The 23,415-nt window shown below is 34.7% G+C and overlaps 1 protein-coding gene across 14 annotated transcripts in view; it reads right to left on the bottom strand.

Annotated features, from left to right (window-relative positions):
* Window positions 1-23,415, bottom strand: part of NAA16 (N-alpha-acetyltransferase 16, NatA auxiliary subunit) — a 70,809-nt gene that overhangs the window by 20,140 nt on the left and 27,254 nt on the right. For 10 of the 14 annotated variants that reach the window (XM_062566934.1, XM_062566938.1, XM_062566935.1 and 7 more), the window contains 3 exons: window positions 22,546-22,665; window positions 20,329-20,424; window positions 17,364-17,470 (listed from right to left, as the gene is read on the bottom strand). In XM_062566934.1, coding sequence (XP_062422918.1) covers window positions 17,364-17,470; window positions 20,329-20,424; window positions 22,546-22,665 — 323 coding nt within the window. Of the gene's footprint in view, window positions 1-5,180; window positions 5,251-15,907; window positions 15,989-17,363; window positions 17,471-20,321; window positions 20,425-22,545; window positions 22,666-23,415 lie in introns of those variants that run through there. The other 4 variants (XM_062566946.1, XM_062566945.1, XM_062566947.1 and 1 more) reach the window with 4 other exon arrangements.

Below are 23,415 nucleotides of genomic sequence, written 5' to 3'. Positions count from 1 at the left end.
TGAGAGCAGAAATTGGATAACAAAGAATAAATTATCCCCCTCTTTAATACAAACCTCCTCAGTTTTCCTACAAATCTTAGACATATAGACTCCAATTTTTCCTCTAAGATCAGTTTTGCTGTTTATTTTGTATAACACACAAAGAAAATGTTGTTTTGAAACTAAACGTTAAAATACAGAAACAGCTTGACTTATAAAGTAATCAACTGGCCACAAATACTCACTTCTGCTATCTAAGTGTTATAAGGGTATAAGGGTTAACAGCCACGAAATGTCAATGAGTTTTCAGTCAGATGCATTTCTGGATCTAACCTGCTAAGCACCTGCCCAAAAATCCCTCACCAGCTTTTAGTGGCGAGCTAATCTCCTGTCATCTTCAAGACTGCAGAAACACCTTCTCAGTCAGCTTGCAACTTATCATCTTGGCCTAGCCCATGAAAGATTGTTACTATTTACTTTTCTGTAACTCTAATCCAATGGTGTATCTTGGCTGGTGACCAACTCCAGCATTCCTCAAAGTGTATTGTCAGGATTTCACTAGAGAGCTACTAGGACTGTCTAGCCACACAACACAGGAGCTCTGCAATATCACATTAAAAACAAAGCAAAACAAAAAACACCAGAAACAGGGAGGGGGGAAAAAAAACCCACAAACCTGGGAAGTTAAATGTACTCCTGTCCATGTAAGCAACCAGTCCACACGTTTCACAAGTGGCAAAGAAAATAGCCTTCCAAACAATCTATGCATTTAGAGCTGATCTACATCATACAGAAGTTTGAGAACATTGTTTATCGTAGATATTCACAGAAAGAACAAGATACAGGAGCTTTATTAGTTCTTTATATTTTCCTTTACACTTAGTTTCTTACAACCAAATCCTTCTATTAATGACTAATTACTTCTAAATACATAACACATCCAATACTGAGTCAGATACCTTCAGTATTTTAAATTTAAAGTCAAGATAGAGCACTTTTTTTTTTTCCTTAAATTAGGTTTGGAGGTGTCTTCTGTGCATCCTTCCCAGGAAGCTACATAATGTCTTTCCAAACACTACAGCTGCACAGCAATAATGTGTGCATAATGTGCACACACTTGACTTAATACTAAATCTTATTCTGAGCAATCTCTCAAGATAATGCTAAAACTCTCTGCATAAGTGAAGACTACTTTTGCTGTCCACTGTTGCTAGCACTGGCACAGCTGCTCCTGAAAAACAAGTGCTGCTTTTTCCTGATGTTAGTAACACCACTGAAGGTACAGACAATTTGAAACACTTAATTCCAGAAGAAAAAAAAATCCTCCATTTATCTAAATGACTTTTAGTTTGTAATCCTCATTCAAAACAACTTGTAACATGGTGAACTCCATGTATATTGCACACTTGCTCTAAGACAACTTTTTTTCAGGACATATATAAGTGTAATACAAATTTTCCAGTTTATTATACACATTGCAATTGTTTTGCAATTTAGACTGAACCACGCAACACTTCAGTCATGTGTGACTACACTAACCATTTTTTGTCTTGAGTGTCTACACTGCAAATTATTTTGTCCTGTACATAACAGGCTTTGCACATGGGAGTTATTCTTGGAGGACAGAACTATCAGTACAGGAAAACCAGCCCTGTGGAGAACAGACTACTCAAGCAGAATGGCAACTAAGTCACAGAAAGAACATTAATCCTTAAAAAATATACTGCTGTGTTAGAAAGATACCACATGTGTACATTTACATATTGAAGTGTAAATGCACACAATCATTTGGAGTTATGGAATAATATTAGAAGATCTGCCTCATGTTAAAAAAGATACTGTAAATGCAAAAGTCAGATATGAATTAGAATGTTTCAAATGTAGTAAGTTAAATATTAAAACAAACTCCCAAAATTATTTTAAAAGTAACGTTCTTTGAATATCTTAACAACCCAGTAAGGCATCTCAAAAACTGTGAAACTACCACACTACCATCTGAAATGGAGAAACGCAGGATTGAGTCAGACCTGGAGATGAGGTCTTAACTTTCATAAGGCTGTTTCGTGCTAGGAAGTGTCAATAAGGATCAAATCTTTTTGAGGAACTCAAGCACCCTTCCATTAAGAAAATAAAAGCATCACTAGAGTAACAAAATAATTTGTTTCAAATTCAACCACATGTTTAACTGCTATTATCAGTATAATGAAATTGTATCAAAATTGTGTAACTGGCCTCAGAACTGATCCTTATTCAAAGGATGCTTCAAAGAAAATGTATACTGGCTACAGAATAGGTGCAGCAAATGCAGTGCCTATCCTAAAGCTATAGAATATTTTGAAGTGTAAACACTATCATTTTAGCAAAAATTAATAATTTGACTATCAATTTCAAATCAGTTTCTTGCACCTGCTATTATTTATTAAGTGTAAACAAACACAAATTAGCAATTTAAGACTATCAATGAGAAGTTGCACAATTTGAAAAATTTGAGCAAGAGTCAGATTCAAGAGGACAGAAATACTACAGTCAGAACACAGACCTATTTTCCTTGTGAAAAAATATCCCATAGCAGTCAAGCTGTAAAACATACAAAACATACAGATGCATACATAAAACAGAAGTTCAAGGACTGCACATAACACTGTTATAGACTTGATTAAGCTTCCGCTCTGATTTCATGCTTCTAAACACTTATTTTCACCACATTTTCAAAGAAAGCTATGCAACTTCAACATGACAGGTTATACTGAAATGTATATATAACTCAGAGAAGACTGTGCAGCTATCTGCTAACTCCAAGTATCTAAAATGAATCACAGAATCAGTAAGGTCAGAAGGGACCTCTGGAGATCATCTAGTCTAACCTCCCTGCCCAGCAGGGTCACCTAGAGCGTGTTATACAGGGTTGCATCCAGGCGGGCCTTGAAGATCTCCAGAGAAGGAGACTCCACAACCTCTCTGGGCAACCTGTGCCAGTGCTCCGTCACTCTCACAGTGAAGCCTCTAAAAAAGTAGCCAGGCCTGCATCTTGTTTAAATGTATTAGACCTTCCTTCTAGAATTAATTCAAATGGATAAACAAGCTGTAAATAGGATATTCCTTTCCCAGACACACTACTACATAGATGACAGAGCCTTATGAAACAGATTCCTATAATTAGAAATTGTAAAGTCGTGCTAGGAGAGCACGCTATGTGAAAGCCTAAGGATTTACTTATCTTCAATTCACTCCAGCCTACCCTAGATTAATCAACACTCAATAGCAAATTGCAAATAATTATTTGATATGTATCAAGAAAAAGTATCTGTCATTTTACCAATGAGAGTAGTAAGGAAGGAAAAACAATGCTTCAAAGCCAGAGACAACCAGCTGGCTAAAGGAGGTTCTGTTCTAATGTCAGTGATGTCTCTGATTTACACTAAAGGCAACAGGTTGTAAGGTACAAATCAAGGAGCCACTCAGTGTTGGAAATCAAACTCTTCAGCAATATTATGTAAAATGTTTAATTATGGTATATTTTTACTAAAGAGGCCTTGCCACATATACTACACACCAGACAGTGAATGAAGCAGAGAAGGAAATGTAATGAAGTTAACAGCACCCACAAAACAGACTTTACATTCATTTTCATATTGTTGTAAAACATCTAGAACCAGATTTTCTAGAGTACTGAGCATTTCATATCATCTGAGGTCAATGAAAGCTACTGAACGTCGACAATTCTGAAACTATAGCTTCTGGGTTATATAACCAATGCCAGTAAAATTTGGACTTGACATCTTACTATCCGTTTCAAATGTGTGAAATGTGGACAATATTTCCCCTATCTTTATTATTCTGCATCAAGATTAGCATCCTGTAAGATGTGACATGAACCACTGAACAGCACACACAAAAAAAACTATCAAACAAAAAAATTCGGATGAGACTACAAACACAAGATTTACATTGGAAAATAAAAGATACAAAGAATAGTTTCATCCACAGAGTTATTAATGAAAGAAATCAAGTAAGAAGTATTCATCTGATTAGGTAACTAGAGACCTTCTGAAACGCACACTTTGACAAAAAATATTTTCTAATTTTAGAGCACTTGACTGCAATTTTGCTGACATTCCTTTCAATGACACATTCATAAAACTGTTAAGACAAAGGAGTAAGTTCACAACAGCAGCACAAGGTTGTACGGAAAGCTTTCTATTGAAAGGTTTCAGGACACTAAAATAGAGTTTATTTTCATGTAAGAGTTAACCAGTGCTCTAAAGCGTCAGTGTAGCCAACAAGCAAAACTGTTTTCAACAGCAATTATCTTTGAAAGCTCCTAGATAAGTCTGGGGACTATATAAACAAAAGAAAGCAACGACTTCATAGCAACAGAGTACCAGTAGGAACTACTATGACCAGAGCTGTCAGGAATATTTATGGGTCTTCAAAATGGTATTTGGAGCAATTATTCACATGGTAGGCCACAGAAACCATATTTTTCCACCCAAGAAAGGTCTCTCTCTGATAAATTGATAAACGAGGTGCTACGTTTGTCAGCTCTTGGCTTCTATGCTAACTTAGAGACACAAATGATCAGCCACCACCATGTTTTACGCTACTCATTCTTACTAGAGGAGTGGAAGTGTAAAATCCTGGCACCACCTGAAACAGTTTCTCATCCATCTCCTTCCTCCACTTACATTAAAGTTTCCTAATTCCTCCTTAAGACATACTTCTATAGCAGAGATACTATCTTTTGATGTGAACGTACCAGCTATTAACCAGATCCTCAATGAGTCCACTTACCAGACTTTCACTCCTAGAATTTGAACTCGAACAATGCTTTCTCTTGAAAACTAAACTGACAGAGACAGCAAAAAGAAGACTGTACTCCTTGGTTGATCTTAAAGAGTTGTTTTATCTTAAAATGTGGAAAGAATTAGAGTAGAACTAGGTGTTTTTCACTTCTTTATATAATCCACCAGTAGTTTGCAGGTCACATCTAACTACGAAAACAGTAGCAACGTCCTTTGTATCCTTTAGCTTTCCACATCAAGGAAAGAAAATGCCATCTTTCTTATAAGAGGTAAAGAAAGGTCTTCAGGGGAGACAGCCTACCTTCCTGTGTAGACAGTCTTACACCTTTTTTTGAGACTGATGTTTCTGATGTTTCTTCCAGCCAGACATTCTTTCTCATCCAGTATTTCCTCACAGTCTCCATGTTTTAAGTTACTCAGAAATAGGACACATGTGCGCTAATGTCGAGCTTCAATGGAATCAATGCACCTGCAACACAATCGACGCAAACCTTGATGTTGACTAATTGAAGGTCTTCACTCTTTGGATTTTAATCTCATGGATACAGAGACAGGCATGTACGGGAAACCAAAGAGCATCTCCATATGCTGGTCAATTACAAAGAGAATGTTTTTTGTTTGTTTTTTTCCCAAGCATTTCAAGACTGCTCTCTTTTCCTTGTGAAGAATATCACAAATAAGTGTGTTCATTGTTATTTCTAATACATCTGAATAGCAGTTTACAGAATGGGGTAATTCTTGCACCCCATGTAGTTGCTTCTACACTTAGGCTTACTAGCTTCCAGCAAAACCATTCTGCCAAGAGCTGTAGCTACGTTTGCTCGAAACAGCAACTTTGCATGAACAACAAAACTCATAATAATGCTCTGCTAGACACAAATTTTTACTTCTTGAAGATGCCAACAACAGACTATGGTTAAGACTAAGTCTTGACAAAATATGTATGTTATGCCTACTGTGTCAACTACTTTTAGGTACCCAGGTATCAACATGAGTTTAATTTAAATGCCTAAGTATGCTTGTTATTTAAAAACTAAAAGAAGCCTGATAAAGAAAAAAATGGTATGTTTCGGCACTCTATAGTAGGCTTTTGAAATGCAAGGTTTAACATGATAGAAAATATAGGTAGACTGGCCAGTTTGCTAATACTCATGTTTTAACAGAAGAAGGGGAAAAAAAAAAAAAAAAAAAAAAAAAAAAAAAAAAAAAAAAAAAGGAAGAACTAGTAGCTGGACAGTCAGTCTCTTCCATGACAAAGAAAAGGATCAAGAAAACATCCATAAAAATATTTCATATGCACACAGACTGCTTTGTACTGAAACATTTTCTTTGTAAATGCCCCATGCTCCTTAGCATGTATAAAATATTCACACTTCAAAACATCTTACTCATATAGCTGCGCATTAAGTGGTTGTTCCAAAACACTTCGCAAATAATGAAAATGAAACTTTTTATACTACTACAGAAATACCAGCCGTAAGTAAAAATTCTACAATACCCACATTTTTAAAGTCATGTTTTGTTTAAGTAAGGTTTCAAAGTTCTAGAGGAAGAAGGTATAGCTTGTTAGTTAAAAAAAAAAAAAAAAATTCCTTGTATAGAATGGAACTCCCTTTTTATTTTAGCCTTCTACCTCTCATGCTTAGAATTAACTCAGTTTAGTTACTCACTTATAATTCCTATCATCTTGTCCATGGTTAAAAGGGATAGAAACAACAAATCCAATTTGAAATGAAAACTACCTCAATAGCATGCTTATGAATTTACAGAATTAAAATTCTTACATCCCATGCAGTTGCTTCTGTACTTAAGCTTATTAGCTTCCAGATGATGCAGAAGTCTAGCATTCAATATCGAGAAAGTAAAATGGAAAAAAAACAAATCCAAAAGCAGTACAAAAACAATGAGTCTTAATGATGATCTTAAAGTAAAAGAGGACTACTTTTCACAGAAATAACTGCAGCTCTTCAAAATGTGTCATCAGCATAAAACCCGCTACACACACACACACACCCCTCCCTCATAACCATGTAATTTTTTTTTTAATCACATATTAGGATGTTTCAAATAGCTGGTGTTTCTTATTCTCACATGTTCAACCCAGCCCTCTCAGAGAGTGCTATTGCAGAAGTCATTCTGGGAACAGCTGCACATATAACACATATCATAATATATTAAGAAAAACAGAAATGTGTATAAATTTAAAGCTGTAGATGTTCAGAACTTGCTACTCAAAACCCTGAACTATTCTTTCAACAATGATGGGAACTGAAGACGACACGGTGCGGACAACTGATAATGTGTACCCCGCAACCATAAACCCTTCAAAGTGCAGAGCCCTCAGAAAATAATGTATTTTTGAACCGTGTGCAGTTCAAAACATGACAGTTTTCTACAATGAAAGTGATACCCATACGTTTTCAAAAATCACAGAGAAGTTGCACATTCTTTACTACCTGGGTATCTCTAACTTGCTATTTTTAATCAGCAGCTTCCAGAAGGCTTTAAAAACATTTACAAGCGTTGAGGCTGAAATGAAAACCTCCTAAGGAAAGATGGTAAAAAGTTTTATCGGTAAAGATACTTAAAACTTCTCTGGATTACACCTCAGGAAGATTTTTTGTTGTTGTTGTTCAAGAATAAAAGTTGTCAGTGAAGTCATTGACAACTGACATCATCTGCTCTTCCTTGATACATAACAAAGATCCATTCTTGGACATGTGAGAAAGTAGACACTAGTATCATCAAGATATCACCTAAGGCACCAGCTAGGCTGCAGTAGAGCAATCCGTTCTCATTTTGTTACATCCATGCTCAGTTACAGAATAGATGCAAATGCCTTAGATCAAAAGGAGACTCTAAGAAGTGTCCTACTAGAAAAAAGCAGAAAATGATTCCTAGGAGAGGAATAAAAGTTCATCTTGGTATCAGTGGATGGGGGAAGACATATATTCAAACTGCCTAACAGTGGGAGAGGTTTACCAATGGATATTAGTGACATTAATATTGACCCTGACATTAAGACAAGCAACATCTTGCACCTGGTGCTTTGCTTTTATACATATGGGCAGTGGCACAGAACATATTGTAAGGACATGAGAGTTTTTTTGCACCACATTCAAAACTGCTCTTGATAAAGATACACTGTTAAGCACACTTCAAAGTGGATACTGTTTGTGCTACCTCTGCACTATAAAGTTGATACTGTCATAGCTCTTTCTGAACCTGTGAGGGAAAAAGTCATGGGACTGGGTGCTCAGCGTTTCAGTTTTTAACACAACTACTGGTGATTTTGACCATTGTTGGATGATCTTTTCTTGCTGCTAAAACTCTTACTAGGACAACAGGTATTAAACTGGAATATCCACTCTGTAAAGCTTCCTTAATCCCAATTTGATGAATTCTTTCTATTTTAAAGACTGAGAAAAACTTTCATATAATCAATGAAGTATAAAACAAGTCTCATATCCATTAAGTTACAAATGCAGGTTGAGAAGAAAAAGCAAGCTAAGTACCTGCTAGGGACATGTCCTCCTCCCAGGAGGGCTAGGCATCTGCTGTACCTGCCAATTAAAGGCATAGAATCAATGCATGAAGGGTACAGTTTAAACCACGGATTTAGTGTTCCCTACAATGGTGCTTAGAACAAAGTGTGTTCCCTTACTAGGTTCCCCAGATCTTCTCCATTATTTGAGAAAACATCAAAATAAATTTAACATGGGGGGGGGGGGGGGGGAAGAAGTCCCAAGAAACAACCTAACATGGAATGAACTCAAGAGTTAAAAACAGTAAGACAGTCATATGGTTCCATTTTGGTATCCTGAACAATAACCAAGAGTGTTATAAGAGCATAAAAAAACAGAAGAACTGCACAAAAAGGCACAGGCTGGTGTTCAGAAAATGACTGAACTCAGATCAGACACATGTTTACTGTGGAATCTATGTAATGCATTCTCAGAGGAATATAGATGATAATAGTTCCACGTTCTAAAAGCTACAGTAAATCAAATCTCACTGAAGAAAAGAATAGGATGTTGCTGGTAGGATTTGTTATAATATATTAAACAACATTAAGCAAGTTGCAGAAACACTCAAAGACCATATTGGTATTTTCCCTATCTCATTTTTTTCCCCTCAATTTAGGGGTCATACATTAAATGTAGAATACTATTAATCACCTACATTAAACAAATTTAAGACATGAGTGTGTTTTTTCTGAAGACTAAATTTTCTATTCATGACAAAAAAGAGCAAACCATTCTGTTCCTGAATGACTCCTAAAAGATATACCATACAGGAACTCAAGAATGTTTTTCTCTTTTAGTCAGACTTTAGTAAAACCACACATCATTTTACACACTAATGAAACTGTTACCAGCTCAATGTAACACGCACAACTGGCATAACTTATCCATGAAAATGTGTGAACTTAATTTTCTCTGTAAGTACTGAGGGCTTGCATTACACTTGTGACCCTTTTGCTATGTATAACAACTATTTCAGTGCATTTATTTCCACATGAAGAGTTCCTTTATGTGATATTGTGAAGAGTCTGCTTGCTATCTTAGCACCAAAGAATTAGCCAATTGACACACCAAGAACAACAACTGTAAAGTTAAACATACTGTCTCTACAAAATATAACAAAATCATTTCTGAGAAAAATAAATATTGAGCTCAGAATGCAGGTCTGTTCCTTAACACTAAGGATTGGCACAGAAAGGTCTCAGTTCTCTTTCAGACCAGCCATTTCCTTTCTTGCCTCCCACTCTGTAGGGCATGGTACAGTATTTTTATATTTGTGAGCTCTCTGCCTTTTACGTAACCACACTCATCCTATAATACCACAACATGACTAAGAATCTCATATTACACATTTTAAAAGCCTCAAACTATAGTTGCAGCATTTTGTAGCTGCTACTATACAATGAGCAAAATTAGGACTTGGCTATTTTCTTCACAACACACAACAGCTATTTTAACAATCACCTGAAAAGAATATAGTGCTGACCATAAATCACAGTTCTTCTAAATAAGAGCAAAGCCATCAAGATAGCATTTCATTAAACAAAAAGGAGTTTCATGATTTTTCTAACAAGTTATAGGGAAAAGGTGATCTATAACCAAGCAGCAGCAATATATGACTGAACACTATTTAGTATTAGAAATTTGTTTTGAATAAGAAATTCTAGAAAATACCTTAGACTCAGTTTGACAGTCTGTTGCCTTCTAATTCATCTTTCATTCAGATACAAAGGCACAGAATAAGGCTGTGAACCACTACAGCAAATTGAGAATCTATTAGTGCATACCATTAATAATCGTAAGTGGGGAGCAAAGCAATAACTACCATCTGAAAAAAATTTTGAATTGTTTACCTGACATATCCTTACTCTGCATTATTTATATTCTCATTACAAGGAAATTAATTGCCAATATTAATTGTAGAAAATTTAATTGATAATAAAAATCTCCTTTTCAGTTTGCTTTTGTCCAGCACTTCAATTTAAAGTCTCTCTTATATTTTGCATTTCAGTACTATGTGATTTTGTGCAACCACACAGTATAGAGTGAATTCAAGATACTTAATAGCTTTTTTTTTTTTTTTTTTTTAAATAAAATAGTGTTTTAATCATCAAAAGCTCTATCCACAGCACAATATATGCAGTGCAAATGGTGCAGTTTCTGGACAAAAGGCAACTGCTAGCTCCATTCCCTCAAGCTCCTTCTTGCTTGGCTCTCAGTCTCTACTTCTGTTTACATCTCCTTCAGTCTAGTAACTTGATGAAAAGGAAGGAAAACAAGCTGCTTATCAGACTAAGAGAACACCGCAAACCCAAATTAAATTACAATTCTTACCAATAGGAACTTGAAGAATGAAATAATTTATTGGATAATTGACTTCTAGAATTAGAAAGCATCAGATCACTGCTATACAAGCAGTCTAGGACAACAGAATCTGCAGTCGGATCTTTGCTAAAGAAGCGTGTACAGTAAATTACAGCAAAGGAATCTTAACACTCAAATTTGTTTTCAACTAGTTTCCAGAGTTCTTTCAAAATCTGCCTTAAGTGTCTCTGAAGCACACATGTGAACACACATTTATGATTATCTCATAAATCTTGTGGGTTAATAACTCGGACCTAAAAGGTTACAATATTGCTGATTGTAGATAATGAAATATCCTGCTAATCAGCTTATCCCAAGTTTCACCATCTGTTACCTTCTCAAAAGTCCAAAGTTTCAATTATTTAGCAAATCTTTAACTGCTTCCTTTTCAACCCTGTTGTATAGCCAAATATAAATCTCTACACACCAAAAATTGAGCATAAAGTCAACAAAGAAGATTTTTTTTTGTGCTCTAGAATTTTAGGGAAGCCAAATTACTTGCTTAAAATTAATACAAAGTACACAAGTCCTGGTAGAGAACAGTAGTATTTACGAGGAAAAAAAGCTGTTAAAGTTTACTTCAAAAACAAAGAGCTTTAGGAATGCCAAGAAGCAAGTCTATAGGAAATCTCTTTATTGAATGGACTTTGAATCCCCATGTGTTTGTTTACTTGAACAAAGCCTCTTCTAGCAATTATCTTAAGATTCTTATCACACAAAAATACCTTTACATTATTGTATTATGATGTCTTTTCAACTTAGAGTGCCTAGTGTGACTTCATCAAAATAGAACTAATATTTCAGATCATTTGAAGTGTGAGAAAAGATTAAGAGTCTTTCAAATTAATCTAAAAAACCTCATTCTTTGGTAAAGTAATAAAGAACTAGTTGTATTCCATACTGCTGTTCAATTAACATGCAAACAGACAACTGAAGAAGTGGCCCTCTGCCCCTATCAGCACTTCAGTTACTTAGTTTTGAGTTTTTTGGAAGGACAGCCTAAACTGTTTCCAGAAGCAACTGCTATAGCTTGCTCACTGTTAGAGCTTCACAGAGAGATAAGATGACTGCATTAAACATACCTATATTAATAACTACTTTGGGAACAAGGATAAGCAGTTCCAAAACACACCAGTGAAACAGATGAGACACTGCAGACACCTTGGGGTTCGGACGTCAGCCCTTAGGTGACTATAATGTAGATGACTGTGATCTCTCTACAGTCACAAGAAACCTCCCAAGCAGAGCAGGAGTCTAGCCAGCCATTCAATTGATCATATGTAAAAACCTACTTTAAGGTGAGCTGAACCGCTCTCTGTATCCACTGAGCTGAATATATATGCCTGAATGTAGAGCTGAATGTCATTCCGTGGCTGCTGAAAACACCTTTACCAAAGAACTCTATTCTAGAGACTAAAACAGTCACAAACTGAAAGATATTTGAAATGCAACGACTTAGAAAAACATCTGTCCATAAAAGAAGCACTGTGTGCCCAAGAAGACACGGCTAAGAAAGTGGAACTACAGATAATTACTTCAGCCATGCATGAGTTAGGCGAATTTTTTTGAATTTGTCAGACGTTATCCTTAAGGTATACCAGAATTATACTTTCCTATTTAATCAAATACTCTGAAAATGATTATCTGAATGCAGGAATGTACAGGAACGCAGTATACTCTTTACTCTGAACTATGCAAAGATCTGTATATGTTTTTCTTTTCTAGGAGTGACAAAAAGACAACACACTGTCTTCACACTCCTCTATTTAAGTACAGCTTGTTCATCACCAATTAGGTTTCAAAGGGCTGGAATTCAAACAACAGTTAGAACAAGAATTCGATTAAAGATCTGGAAAGAGAATAAAGCTACGTTCACATGCACAGGATAACGCCACACAAGCACTGTATTCTTCTTATCAGCCTTTCAGAGCAGGGCAATGGAATAGCAGCATAAAAAAAACCCACTACATTTCCTTATTCCCAGCCTATGGTTGCACCACATTTTATTTATTAGTATTTGGGTTTATTGAATAAAACGCATTAAAAATACTTCAAAAAAATCTCTACACAGAGACAAATTAAGTCAACATTAAACATTCAATGAGAGCCCAGAAACTGCATGGAAGAAAAGCCCAGGCTATTTTGTTTATTTACAAACTAAAATAAAAATTTGACTATAGCCCCAGCTTCTGGAAAAGCAAAGAACTTAAAGCTAATTAAATCTCCAAAATATTCTGTAAGTCTGCTCCAAAAGAAAATTAAAAAAAATAAGATAATACTGCTTTTTCAGCTTGTTGAGGCTTTAAAATTGGAGGAAAGTGGAAAGCCTAAAATCATTAATTAGCTTTGTGAATTCCATCCAACTACACTATATCCCAAAGAAAAATCACTACTAAGTACTGTCCACTGAAAGTACTTAAAGCTTACCACTTAACTGAGCACGCATCTTAAATAACTGATCTTATTTCAGCAAGTTACACCTTTAACTAAAATTTCTTAGGTATGATGATAACACTTTAAAATCTCAGTATGATGATCAGAAGAATTCTTGATTTAGACACCTGAAGCATAAGCCTAAGATTCACTTTATTCATGTACATTCCACCTTACTGAAGTTTTTTGTATTAAATTATATGGTCAAGACTCCAATATCATCAACAAGCAGGTTTCAAAGCCCCTACGACTTGGAAGGGAAAATCAAAGGCAGTACCTTATCATTCCTTGAGATAAAAATAATCTCTGCATAAAGCTTTTCTACAAAGCCTTCTATTTCCCTTATACTGAAATTGAGCAATAGTATGACCCATATCGCTTAAGTGACTACAGATATGGACATACAATCAACTAACTCAAGACTATCTGGTCAGACAAGGTATAAGATATGGATGCTGACATTAAATATACAAAGCCATGGCTTTACCTCAGCTTAAACCACTCAAAGCCTGAGCTGCTGTGACCCCTTCATCTTGCTCAACACCTCAGGTATCCTATTTCTATCATGTGTAGCATTCACAGCATTGTATAAGCCTAGTGAGAAAATTCAAAGAAATGATCCAGCTGAAAACTAATTAGGGGGATTTGTTTGCAGATAGATTAGCCCTCTGAAGCAGCTCAGTGAGCAGCTGCGTGATAGTTTGTGCTGATGTGAGGAGAAGGAAGACTGCATAGAAGAAAAGAGCAGACTATCTTAAGGTGCTGTAAAACTATGCTGTAAGTGTCTTTAGACATAGTCGTTAGCTTAAACACCACAAGGGCACGCAAGGTACAACTATTCATTTGAAAAGAAAAACACAGCTTTGTTATTTTTCTTGCAACTTTAATGCCTTAAAAATTATGGTAGTAATACCATAAACTTAAGAATACTGGCAAATGAAGGACAGTACTGCACACACTGAGACATATTTTGGGATTTTATACTTTCTTCTGAAGCACATGAACTGGAACAGTCTCCTGAGGTGTATCAGATACCCCCATCCCAAGAAAAACCTTTTCCTTCTTTAAGAAAAAAAAAAAAAAAAAAAAAAAAAAAAAAAAGCTCTGTAACCAACAGGAAAATAACGCCTGATTTTCTATGGGTTTTGACCTGCATCCTCCAGCCTGTCCCCTACTCTACAACCCTGCTCTCTTTACAGTAACAGTTAGTTGTTTGGCATTGTACGTACTAAACATGACACCCAAGCCTGTGCTTTGTCCGCCTGCTGAGTGCTCACTCATGACTTAGTTCCTAATCCCATACTGACTGCCCTTGCTACTGAAGAATTCTTGAATCAGTCACTGTGTTCTCCTAAAACCCAACATGTAATAAGTGTGTAAAAAATATATATCTATAGACAGATAGATGCATTTTGTCAAACAATTCTCAGAATATGTAAAAAAAATAGCTGAAAGCAGCTAAAAAAGCAATGCTTCATGCTTTGCAGACTTGTAAATTAAAAATTATTCCAGTGTCCTCTTGGTGATCTGAATACTCGCTTGCTCCACTATTTAAACTACTGAATTATTTAAAGGACCTTTGGTCAAATCAGTGCTAACATACCAAAACATGGCTAGTTGATCATCAACTAACAGAAGAACAGCTGAATGGAACAAAATCCTAATTCTTCCCATCTCATATTCTGAGGTTACTTCTGCTACTTTCCACAATCACAGAAAATGTTTTAAATTCCTATCCTAACAATGTCTGTGCTAGAATCTGAGCATAGCTTCCACACTATAACCTTGATATTTTGAATCTAAGCATGTTAAGTCCTATAGTTTTAAAAACCTTCCTAAAGAGTTTTCACTTTGATCCTGGAAAGTCCTAGAGCTTGTGGCTTTTGAAGCTGAAGCTAGTTTTCCCTCAGAACTGAAATAGTAATGTTAACAGACTATAATTTATTTTTAAATTAAATGCACCAGTATTCTTTATATTAAAGATTTAGAATAAAATACCAACTTAGAACAATTAGATACCAAATGTTTAGCAAACAATTGTTTTCTGCTCCATCATCTTTTTTCCCCAGGTGCAGAGGGAGATAATACATAACCAGCTAATCTTTACATTATCCTCTTCTCACATCACTCAGGTATAAAGGTGTTTTTACTACTGAAAAGACACTTACTAAGAAGTTCTAATCCTCATCTTCACTGTCTGAAGAAATAAAGTTATAATTTTCGCCACTAATTCTCTGTATTTTTGTAGGCATTAAATAATTTACATTTTCCTTTCCCATATATAAAAATTTGAGGCGCTACTTTTATCTGAATTAGTTATTAAGCACATACAAAGAGAAAATTTCTATTAATATTGCATTTTATCTTTACCCTAAAAATAAGTTTTATGGAAAATCCTGAACCACCCCCAGAGTTCCAGAAAGAACAAACTTTCTAGACTTAACTCTTTTATAAAATTCTCTTATCTACACCACTCTAAAATGCAACTGCAGTTGTGTATGCCAAATTGGAGTCCTTTCTCAAAGCAGTAAACTGTTCATCTCCATCTTCTATATTCAGTATTTTCTCAGGTATTTTCTAAAAGGTGTAACACAATCTCAGCCGATTTTTTTTCAAATTTTAATCAAAATACACCAATAATGTTAAAAGGTAGCATTAGATACCAACTTAAACAGATACCAAAGAATAACATTCGTGAGAGGTGTAGCAAGCATTAGTTTGCATTTTGCGCACTTTTCTGCCTCTCACTCTCCAAACTTCAGAACTGTCATTGTTCAGAATTCATTGTCCCAAACTGAAGTTGGTGCTCATCTCTAAGGTTCAAAAATCCTTCTGTTATGTTATAGCTACACGAATACCCAAAGTGAAGCACAAAGACCACTCTCTCTTGAGAAGAAAAAGAAGAAAAGAAATTTCTGCTTTTGCAGAAATCAGGATTGCACAAAAATCCACATGTATTTGGCAAGTGTGAGACTCCACATTCTGTAACTGGTAAATTTTTAGGTTTAAGTAGCTCTAAAAGGTATTAATTTAATACACAGAAGACTAGCAGCAGAACAACACTATTCCTGATGAATGTGTCCAAAGTAGTGTTAGTTCTCAACTTAGTCATGTCAAAAATGATTAAATGCTAAAATTTTTCCCATGACAGATCAATTTATATTTTTTGCATCTAGATTTTAACACTTCAAATATCAAAGCAAGATCTTTCTCATTACTTCACTTCCTCTCCAGATATTTATTTCATGATCATTTAAAAAAAAAAATCTTAAATCCAGTTTCAAGGCAGTTTACATTAAAAAGTATGTGTTAGAAGTAAGTACTGTGGAGAAGTCTGTCCTATATGACCAAAATTTATTAAAATCATGTCAGTCAAGGAGATACAGTATAGATTCCATTCTCCAAACAGAAACATGTAAAATTTTACATTAGGACAACTAGAAAAGAAACTCTTAGAATGAAGAACATTTTTAGTTCAATTAGAGGAATACTCATTGGTGGTTTTAAAGAACAAGTTAAATCACATACTTAGAGTTTTTTTCTGGTTACACAAAGGACTCTTAACTAGTCATGAGTGGATCAAGAAAACAATACTGTTTGTAGCAAAAATAGCAACATCTGAATAGACTGAGATGTATTCTATTTCCTATACATTTCAGTAGCATGCTTGAGTTTGATAATTAGTTGTTACTATACCTTATTGGCATCTTGAAACAAAGAACTAAATCTGAAGTAACAGCTCTGGTGTGACAAAAGTGTTCCAACACAGTAAGAATTTAGAAGAGCATAAATTTAATCTTAAATAAATTTTAGCTCGAGACTGAAATATGAAACAAATCTGTGTGGTAAATGAAAATGTATTCACGCAATTCAGAAACATATGTAGAACATCAGTAATCCATGTGATAAAGTATCATGATTTCTGGTGACATCATAAACCATAAGCTGAAAGAATTCTGGCACATTAGCACTCAAAATACACAAAAGTAAAACTACTAATTATCTAAAAATTTCAGTGCATTCTTCAATAATCAGATTTTAAGCACCGTGATGTTATAAAGTGCCTATGAAAATGCATGTTTCACACAGACCAAACATCAACATGTGATGAATTAGGTATGACAAAGCAGCACACTAATCAGAAAAGTGTTCAGCTACAGTTACTGGTAAGTTACAGGGAAATGTATATAAACACTTTTGGATAATTATTGGAAATTAAATACAAAGATCTTATTAAAATCAAATAAATACTAAATTTTACCTTTTCTGGATTGTAATATAAAGATTTCAAAGTGGTAAACAAGGGTGGACAGCCTTTACTGAAGTTAACCCTCAGGAACTTATCCATTAGTTCTCTAAATTTTTCACCTAGAAACAAAAGTGTATTTGGTTATATGTCAGTGATTTCAAGTGTTACATGAATATAAACACTAACTGGTGTACAACTCTGGATAACACAGTAATTGAAGAACTGCAAATAAGGGTTGTCATGTTTCCTCTTAAGAATAAGATGCAAATACTGTCCCAAAAAAGAAGTCAGGGTAAAAAGCTTAAGTTGCTTGTGTTTACAAAACTGCCAATGGGAAGACATGACAACAGTCTTTGAACAGGTAATACCTATTTGCTAAAAAGCAAAAACATTAACTGCTGGCCACACAGAATGTAGCACAGTGTTTAAATAAACACTGAGGAAAAATTCTAATTGTAAGAGTAACTAAGCACTAGAATGGATTAGGTTGGAGATCTCGTAAAAGCTCCACCAGTGGAAGTCTTTATGGTTAAGTTAGACAAATTTCTATTAGGAATAGTGCAGATATAACTTATCCTGCTTTGAGGAAGAAGGATGGATGAAATGAACTGTCCCCCTCTCTAACAGGATTGCCCCCCCTCCCTGGCCTCCTTGGTCGAACAGGGCGTGGGGTAGGGTGAAATCTGCCATCACACTCTTTCTCCAAAAAGTTGATTTTCAGCTGGATCAAAAAGCTGATCAACTGCAGCATGCTGGAGTGGAGCAGGATTATCCTTTTAATGACAGGCTGCAGTTCAGAATGTTTTAAGTCAATTCTGAAGCAAGAGATGACAGCTGCAAGCAGCCAGTCATTGATCACTCTGGTACAGCAATCTCATTTAACCAAAAATTCAATTTTCTTGAAACCTGCAAATACATTTCTGCAAAAAAGTTTGTTTCTATACCTTATCAGATTCTCATTAACTGTTTTGCCAACAAAATTTATGATCTGCTGTATTTATAAACATGATGATGAGTCATTTGGGAAACAGACCTAACAGAAGATTTTCCACAAGCCCAAAAATAGTCCTATATAATCATGACTGATATAAGCTTAATAGATTAACAGAAACATACATTTTAATTCAGAGATATTCTTATCTGTCATGAAACATTGCAAAAGGTAATCTACTAGGAGATTTTTCTGGACTCTGAATCAACCATGAATTATTTTGCTTGTATTTAGAATACTGCTACTGTAGTTAGGAATAACTATTATTACTAAACATACTTTTATTTAAATGAACACTAGCTATGAAACTGGATAGTTAAAGTAACCCAAGGTAACACATTCACAGTGAAATAAAAATCAGTGACAAAACACCCTATCAATAGAATTATGGAAGAGCATTTTGCAGGCTATTTCCTTGTTTGCTGTATTAGTATACTTAATTTTCATAGTATTGTATTCCAGAAGAAAAACAATTACTTGTCATGTAGCTTTTCAAATCTAGCTGAACCCCCTTAAAATTCTGCTTTTGTATTTTCAAAGAAACTAAAATAGCCAGGATTTAAGAAAGATGTGTTAACTTTGTGGCTGATTCTTTTATGAGGCAATTACAATTTTGTGACTGTACACAAGAAAAGATGTATGCACACTTAGACTCCTGAGCAACACAAGAAAATAGGACAGTTCTGTGGTGTACTATTTAAAGCAACAACACATGCGATGCTTCAAAGTGAGTCAAACTAAAAATTAAACTCAAGAAATCAAAAGCCTGAGGGGGGATATTTGGAATTTACAACTGAACTTAGTTTTCAGGTGGATATTTCTGGATATGTGTACCTTATACTATCCAATCTTTTTCAGTTGGAGTCACAGTGTATATATAGCTATATTCCACAGGTGTATACTATACTCCTATACTATGTTTTTACAGGATTAACTATTTCATTTAATTTCTTTCCTTTCATTTTGGAAAAGCATAGCTTTCTGGGGTTTCTGGGGTATATTTTAAAAAAGTTTCCTCCAAAACTGAGGATATTTGTGTACTGTGGTTCCACACAACTTCTAGAAGGACACAGCCTCTGAAAAAAGTTAGCTATAGAATAAATGATGATAAAATAAAACAATTAATGCTGCAAAACACTGCAGACCTAACTTTCTTCCTACTCTTACTAAATTATAAACACAAAGTTAGTTGACATTGTAAATTTACATTTGCATCGTTCTGTAAGAAAACACTGCACATCAATACGATACTCAGTTTCATGAAATTGCTTTGGTGTTTTCTGGTATATCACCATTATAACAACTGTTAGGAACTTCACCAGACCTGTGCTCTTGGGATAGTTATACGCATCTTTGAGAACTGGTTTCAGAGTTTATAAACTTGAGCATGGGCTCCTCAAACAAAAGATTTTGTTTCACCTCCAGAGTATGTAATTTTAAGTAAACAGGTTTTAAGTCAAAAAGTACAAAGCAGTCTGTATGGTAACTAGACTATAATTAGTCTTCTAGCGGACTTCTACATTTTACAAGCAATCTACACTGCAGAATCAAGACCAACTGACTTTTTCCCCTCTAAAATGACCACTGAAGATTATTACAATTTACAAATAAGCTAGGATACATAAATCTATTCCTCTAATACAATAGCTTACTACACTTCTAGCTGATGACCATTAACTTGCATGATGCACAAGAGCAGAGAATTTATGTATAAGAGTTCTTAAAAATCTAAACAGTTCTGAACTGCAGTTTTACCAATGAAAATAACATTAAATGCTTGGTACCATCATAACAGAGTGTATGAATTCTTGCTCTAAATCCTGAAATACTTAAATACATTGCTGTCAATTCCAAGACAAATGTATACATGTCATTTGTGTGCATGTACAAATGGGTATTAAATGTATATTCAACCTCCTGACAAAAAACTTAACAAAAACAAGCAAAAAGCTAGTAGTATTATGGAACAGATATGCAACTTGTTACCTGAAACAAAGTTTAAAGGTAATCTTCTAGGTGAAACTGCTCTGGGATGCCTTTTACTAACATCTTCATAAATTTGAAGCCTCTCTTCTAAAGTGCCTAATATCAGTAAATATAATAGATATAAGTAACAACAGCAATAAAAGTATGTTCTCCTAAAGGTTCTGAAGTATCGAGAATCAATTTAAATTTTTATATAATTTGGACTTGAAACCATTTAAACACTTCAAGCTAATTTGTTCATTTAATCACAAACACTACTGTGTGGAACAGCGTATGTAAACATTTATACACTATACATTTAGTATGCAAGAATCAGCATTAACCACTACACAAATATAACACTGAACAGAACAATTGCCTTGCACCTTCAAATATATGGTACTAGAGTATTTTCTTTCAAGGTATACACAGTGTGGATCCTTTCATACAGTAGTTTGATACTCATAGCTTTAGTTAACTGTTTTACCACTAAACATCTGTTTCAGACAAATACTTAAAGCATTTAGAGAAATACACCATATTTCTAAATCATAGGTCTACAAAGGGCATACTATACAAGCATGCCTTCATTGCCTTTGCTGGCATCAAAAATGTGGCACAACACTGCCAGGATAAGCACTCAGCACCAGAACTAACCAATGTTTAAGAATCTTCCCTTTTGTTAAGATTTCTTCCCACTCCTCCCCTTTCCCCCATAATATGCTTTGGAGCTCCAATGTGGTTAGAACTTGAATAAAACTAATCTGTTGCTTTGGAAATGCCACGTTCGTATAATTAAAATCCATTTTGCTTACAGATTTTTAAACTCATCAAGCAATTTAAATACAACTGAATGTTCAGATCAAGATTACAGCACAACATATGTTTAATAAATATAACTGGTTTCTTTTCAAAAGGAAAAGAACTTAATTTTGTCACTGAGCTCTGATGTTGGGGGAGGGGGGATATGTTACCCAGTGTCTCCAAGAGATGTGCAATTCTAAGTCATATATTAAAATAATGTTAGGATTGTAACTAAAGCATATAAAAAAAAAATCCTAATTGAAGTCACAAGTTGGAGCTCCAGAACTTACCATGGGGGAGGAAATAGTCCTAAGAACACCTAAAAAATAAAGTAGCATTATTAGTTTTATAAATCAGTACAGTTTTAATCAGGATTTTAATGTCAAACAAAAATAATACTGCATGAGTTCTTTGTTAAGAAGCACGCATTTACATGTCAACACATTCAGTATTTCAACTGGATCAAATACTTGGATAACTTATTTTCTGAGATAATAATCATGATCTTCAACTCTACAGATACACTAGAAAAAAACACTGTCAAAGGGCAAGACTAGTCTTTGTACGATTATAAGAAATGTAATATCTTCCAATCACAAGCCATGTTTTATGGTCTTACTAAATCCAGACTAAAACTTTCTAAAATGAAGTTGGTTGAAAAATGTAATATATATTTGAGTGGGCTTATGATTTATGATGTCATCAGAATTACTCCAGTAAAAACCTCCTCTAATTAGTGAGCTACAAAATATAAGGAAATAATTCTAATGCATGGACTGATACAGATGAAACCTTGCAAAACTTACTGTTGCAGTGTATTTATTATAGCATATATTGCTGCAATACTGTAATATTTTTTAAAGTAATTAGCTATTTTTCTGGAAGGCTAGAGTGGTAATAACAGAAGCTAGCTTTGAGGGGGAAAAAAAATATATCACGTTTATCACCTTTCCCTCCAAAGGATATCTAGCTTCTAATAAAATTAAATATCTTTAAAAGGTTGAAATAGGTGTTTTTTCAGTATTTCTCTACACGCCCATACAGAGGTATTACACATCTCAAAACGACAACTCCAACTATAAGCATGTTCCACAACTTTATCAATTACAACACAAAGAGCAATAAATTACAATTTGATTTCCATATTCATGCACATCAATGAAAGGCTCTTTGAGTAAGCACATTAACGAACGACACATTTAACTCCAACTTCTGTAGAAAGACTTGCTATTGGTATTCAAATGTCCGTATCTGTTTTTAGTGAAAAAAATTTTAAAACAGATAAACAGGACCATCCTATTCAAAATCAGAAGGAATAGAATTTTTTGCTGAGAAAAGCTTCTTCAGTCTAAAACTTAATGCTATATCAACAACAGAGGAAAGTTTATTTGTGTATCATACATATTTTCAATGTATCAGCGTATCATAACTTACTAGGTTGTAGGGCCTTTTCCAAGCCTTCATAGTAATACCAGTTTTCTGCATTGCGCTCGATTAACTCCTTGTATACTTGGCCAGCTTCTTTTAGTCTTCCCAACTTCAGTAACATTTCCCCTAAAAACAATCCAGTTAAAGGATGAAAAAAGTTCTAAAGAACTGTGAATTGCATAAAAAACACCAGTGATGGTTTGGAGTAAATTTTATAAAACTAGGTGCACATAATTGGGCTCAGTTATACATAGTTACTTAAAAAGAAGCTTTACTTTTCAAAGACTTTTACTTGTGTGTTACAAGTGGTACTTGAAGTTATCCCATGTAGTGCTGCCCAACACAATTTGGGGATGTTCAGCATTTCTGAAAAACGATCTTCTTTATCTGAACGTTTGTATTTGTGTGTTGAAGCTAGCCACTGGGATTATCACTGACCAACAGAAAAACAAGCAACTGTTCTTCCCTTCTGGACTCCAATAACTGACTGCGCTGCTTCTTACTGACAGGCCACACCTACATTTCATACCAATTGCAGCCAGTTAAATCACACTGGTTTGCTGCTAAGTTAGACCATGCAAGAAATAAGCAGTTCAATGCATGCTATTGCACTCCATAATTTTGCATATTCAAAACTCAGTAAGTAGGAGTACTTCAAACCCACAAAACAACTGTTGGCTGTTTTTAATTTTAACTGAATATTAAAGTTGTTTTTTAAGTGAGGTAATAAAAATAAATGCATTAGAAAGTTTAAGGAGGAAGCAAGAATCTGATACTTTAGTCTAAAATCAACATTTACACTACAGAGTATTCTTATGAATAAGACTCTTATTATTCATTAGATTAAAACTCAGCTACACTAGTTTTAACTTACAG

The sequence above is a fragment of the Rhea pennata genome, chromosome 1 (assembly GCF_028389875.1).
Source record: "Rhea pennata isolate bPtePen1 chromosome 1, bPtePen1.pri, whole genome shotgun sequence".
NCBI classification, from domain to species: Eukaryota; Metazoa; Chordata; class Aves; order Rheiformes; family Rheidae; genus Rhea; species Rhea pennata.
Note: the sequence above shows the minus strand (reverse complement) of the source record. Positions and strands in the feature narration are given on the sequence as shown.